General features: G+C 40.0%; 1 protein-coding gene across 1 annotated transcript in view; it reads right to left on the bottom strand.

The window, feature by feature from the left end:
* Window positions 1-2,846: 2,846 nt before the first annotated feature.
* Window positions 2,847-4,955, bottom strand: part of LOC112093653 — a 4,100-nt gene continuing 1,991 nt past the window's right edge. Inside the window, exons 2-4 of the mRNA XM_024172523.1 lie at window positions 3,807-4,697; window positions 3,162-3,734; window positions 2,847-3,078 (exon numbers count right to left, since the gene is read on the bottom strand). Coding sequence (XP_024028291.1) covers window positions 2,847-3,078; window positions 3,162-3,734; window positions 3,807-4,697 — 1,696 coding nt within the window. The remainder of the gene's footprint in view (window positions 3,079-3,161; window positions 3,735-3,806; window positions 4,698-4,955) is intronic.

Here is a 4,955-nt window from a genome sequence, read left to right as displayed (position 1 = left end):
AAACGAAACATGAAACTCATCCTGGATTGTCCTGAAAATGACAAACACTGGAGATCTTCTTGGTTCATAATTTATGAAAATTGGGACCTCAACCCAAACGTGATTCCTCCTAAGCCTAACAAGGTCATCCTTTCTCAAGACGCACTTGACAAGATTAGCTCTGCGAAAAAAAGCTGACGAGGTAATCAGAAACGCAAAGTATCTTCTTTCTAAAAAAACGTTAGAACGTTAGATGCCCATTGGCTATGTGATGCGAGAACTTTTTCTCCTTCCCCAACGCAAACTTTTGATCCAAATGTGTCGTTTAATGGTATGCCTGACGCGACCACCTTAGAGGAATCTTTGAGTGGTACCGAGCCCTTGCTTGATCCATCTTGTTCTCTGAATGACATGGAATTATTTTTGAATGATCCTATTTCTGACGTTTGTCAACCTGCTGACCCCGCTATCTTTGACAAAATAGGTGTAACTTTATCAACACTCCCACATGACTTCTTTTTACACCTGTTATACATATTTTTATTATTTATTTTTTATACCTTTTTTTTTATTTACAGATATGGCTAGCAAACGTGATGAACTTCCTTTTGAGCATCGTGGTGATGGCTCGCGCTCACGTGAGCACCACGTGTTTAGACATTTTCCCAAGGACTTGGAATCTCGCTTGGCGTTTAGACCCACGAGGCCCCCTAGCCAATCAACCTTTGATCCTGAGATTTTCAAGGAACAGATGAAGAAGCGAAAGTCCTCCTTTGACATTCCACCTACTGGTCTTAATGTATCGACTTCATTGAATCTTGACTCTCGTGCACCAAACAATCCACTTCCTCCTTCTAGACTAGCAAAAAAGTCTTCATCCACTTCCTCCTTCTAGACTAGCAAAAATACTTCCACTCTAGATGTTGTGACTGATGGGTTAGTCTGCTTGTCCATCCACCCTTGCCACGTTCCAATGTTGAAAAAGATGGAGAAATTTGCGCCTCACGATCATATTGACGGAGCTCAAAAATGAGAAGCCTTCAACTTGGCTAATTCAATCGAGCGCTGGATTACTGAGGTAGATCCCCACCTTTCCTTCATTGAAATTTCCTGAACCCAAATTGGGCTTAGCTTTATCTCTCTCCTTCTTTTTTAATGTTGGGATTTTTCGAGCCCAAATTATGCTTAGACTATTTAACCCTCCTTTTATTTTTTATTTTTTTTAGCTCTTCGCAGATCTTCTTGTGTACAACTCTCGAACAAAAGAAATGTTTGAAGAGGCAAAAGTAATTACACCAAAATTAAAGGAATCTCAGGACAGTCTGAAAGCGACACAAGAGAAATTACTTCAATCTGAGAAATTAGTTACGCTGATAGAGAGCATCTCAGATGGCTGGAAAGCTAACTACAATGCTCTTCTGACCTCTTCTGAAAATGATAGGAAGACTCTAGTGGAGACTAAAGCTGCTCTTGATATGTCTCTAAGGGAACTCGAGCGGGTGAAGATAGATTTAGAGCTCTGCCATGCCAAGTACGAGGCTGATAAAGTTGAGCTTGCTGAAGACGAGTTCTGGAAAGGCTACGAAGAAGCTAAGAAGGCAATCATTTTCTATAACAAAAACCTTAACATTAATCTCTCATTTGATCCTCTTAGTAGTTCTCACGTTGTTCAGACTCCTTCGGCTCCTACACCAAATGACTTCAACCCTGATGATGAGATGATTGAACCTATGAAGGATTTAGAAAAATCACCAAGTAGTGATCCTCCAAGTATCGATCCACCAAGCAACACCTAGAAGCTTTTTTGTTTTTTTTTGTTTTGGCTCTGCACTCTATTCTTCATGCTTGCTCTTGTGTACTTGGGCCCGGTTGGTTGGCACTTTTTTCTATTGAAACTTGTCCTTTTGTTATCTTTCCTGCAACATAATAATTTTTTATTTTTCTTTGCAATTGCTACATTGTATCAATGTAGACTAGCTAATATATATATATATATATATTTGTTTAGAGTTATCCCGTGCCCACCTAGGGTCAGGTGTTTCTTTAGCCAAGTTTCTCCCTCGGCTTAGGATTTTCCCGTGCCCACTTGAGCTGAAGCTCTTTTTATTTTTATTTTTCCATGCTCACTTGGGGTCGGGTTTTTCTGAGCTAAAGCTCTTTTAATTTTTTCGTGCCCACCTGGGGTCGGATTGTTCCCTTTTTCTTTTATTTTCCTGAGCCCACTTAGGGTCAGGTTTTACTGAGCTAAAGCTCTTTGGATTTTCCCGTGTCCACCTGGGGTCGAGTTTTTTTGAGTCGAAGTTCTTTTTTATTTTCCCGTGCCCACTTGGGGTCGAGTTTTTCTGAATCGAAGCTCTTTTTTCATTTTCCCGTGCCCACTTGGGGTCGGGTTTTTCCGAGCTAAAGCTCTTTTTTTTTTTCTTTTTCCTGAGCCGACTTGGGGTTAGGTTTTTTTTTTTTTTTTTTTTTTTTTTTTTTTTTTTTTTTTAACTGATACACTTCTATCCCCCCATTTTCTTTGTCATATTGAACAAAATAAGGAAGAAAATATTAAAAGAAGAAATTAGCAAACACTTCGACTTTATTTAGTAATAATATGTTTCACCTCACAAACTTGGCGTCACATCGAAGTACAAACACATACTAAACTTCAAACTTTTTAACTATTGATAATACTTCCTAAGGTGTTCAACATTCCAAGGGTGAGTCAACACCTTGCCCCATTTATCCTCAAGCTAATATGATCCAGGGCAAACGACCTTGATAACCTTATATGGCCCCTCCCAATTTGGCCTAAGTACACCATCACTTGACTTCTTTGTGCTTTGATTAACTTTCTTAAGAACCAAATCACCTTCCTCGAATTTTCATTCCTTAACCCTTGTGTTGTAGTACCGGGCCGTTGCCTGTTGGTATACAGCTGCACGGATGGTTGCTTGTTCTCTCTTTTCTTCCACAAGATCGAGATCAGTGCAAAGCTCCTCATTATTCTGATCTTTGTCATAGGCTTCGACTCGATATGTGGGCATTCCGACTTCTGCCGGGATCACTGACTCCACTCCATACGCCATAGAAAATGGTGTCTCACCAGTATAGGTCCTACTGGTAGTGCGATAAGCCCATAGCACTAGCGGTAGCTCCTCTACCCATACATTTTTCAAACCCTCCAACTTCTTTTTTACAGATTTTCCTTTATAGTTTTATTCACAACCTCAACCAGACCATTGGCTTGCGGATGCTCAGGAGAAGAGAAGCTCTTTTGGATCCCCATTTGTCTACATATGCTCTTTAATTCTTCATTATCGAATTGTCGAGCATTATCAGTGATGATCGAATGAGGTATTCCAAATCTACAGATGATTGATTTCCAAATGAAGTTGGTTACATTTGCTTCGGTGATTCGCGGCAATTCTTGAGCCTCCACCCATTTGGTAAAGTAGTCAATTGCGACGATTGCATACTTGTATCTTCCATTGGCGAGTGGGAGTGGTCCAATGATGTCGATTCCCCACATAGCAAATGGCCATGGGCTTGAAATAGAGGTCAAAGGTTCTCCTGGTTGCCTTGGGATATGTGAAAAATGTTGACACTTATCGCAAACTTTAACTAACTCCATCGCATCTTTTAGCATGGTAGGCCAATAATACCCTTGGCGAAGTGCCTTATATGATAGTGATCTTCCGCCCGAGTGATTTCCGCAAATTCCTTCATGAATTTCCCTCATCACGTAATTGGCTTCATCTTTGTTTAAACACCTAAGGTAAGGCAAAGAATAACCTCATTTGTACAACTTTCCATTGATAATTAGAAATCGATTAGCAAGGTACCTAAGCCTCCTCGCCTCATTTTTCTCTGTGGGTAATTCTCCTGTTGACAAGTAGAGGAATATTGGAGTAATCCATGAACTTGCATCTTTGGGGCTTAATGCACAGACTTCAACATGCTTAGCTATACTTGATTGCTCTAGGACCTTAATTGGCACATTCCCAAGTTGATCCTCATCCATTCCTGATGCCATGCGAGCAAGACAATCTGCTTCCATATTTGCGGCTCGGGGTACTTGCTCTAACTCATGCCACTTAAATTTCTCAAGTTGATCTTTCACTTTTTGCAAATACAAAGCCATGTTCTCCCCTTTTGCTTGAAATTCTTCTCGGACTTGGTTCACTATCAACTGAGAATCGCTATATATCTTTAAATTTTCAATCTGCAATTCTTGAGCAAGCCTTAGTCCTGCAAGTAATGCCTCATACTCAGCTTCATTGTTGGAAACTTTGAAAGCAAACCGCAAGGCATAGCGAATCCTATCATTTTTTGGGCTTATCAAAATCAGCCCTGTCCCGCACCCATTAACATTCGATGCTCCATCCACATACAACTGCCACACCGGGCCAAATGGTTTTTTGAGAATTGAGGCTTGACTTGATTGTGGATCTTCTAGAACTTTACGTTGCGGAACCGAAATCGTGACTTCTTCATCTTCCACCACTACTGGATAGGAAAACTCTGCTACAAAATGTGCTAATGCTTGTCCTTTAATGGCCGTCCTCGGTTTGTATTTCACTTCAAACTCCCCCAACTCAATTGACCACTTTGCTAGTCGCCCAGACATATCTGGCTTTTGAAGGACTTGCCTCAAAGGATGACTCGTTAAGACTATTATCGGATGAGATTGAAAGTATGGTCGTAGCTTTCGTGAAGTCATGATCTGTAACACCCTGAAGAATTAATTGAGATTAATTAAGGTAATTGAGATTATTAGTGTGCCTAATCTGATTTAATTAATTGAGTTTAAAAAAAATTCCAAGGTATTTAAATTATTCACAGTAATTTATTTAATCCAGAAGTGTGTATGGGCGCATTTCTGGACTGTTATATTTTACACATGTCACTTTCTTCTATTTTTCTTTTCTTTTCTTTTTCTTTTTCCTTTCTTTTCCTTCCTTTTCTTTTTCTTTCCCGTGCGTTTCTCTCTC

Source organism: Morus notabilis, unplaced genomic scaffold (assembly GCF_000414095.1).
Source record: "Morus notabilis unplaced genomic scaffold, ASM41409v2 Scaffold1007, whole genome shotgun sequence".
NCBI classification, from domain to species: Eukaryota; Viridiplantae; Streptophyta; class Magnoliopsida; order Rosales; family Moraceae; genus Morus; species Morus notabilis.
Note: the sequence above shows the minus strand (reverse complement) of the source record. Positions and strands in the feature narration are given on the sequence as shown.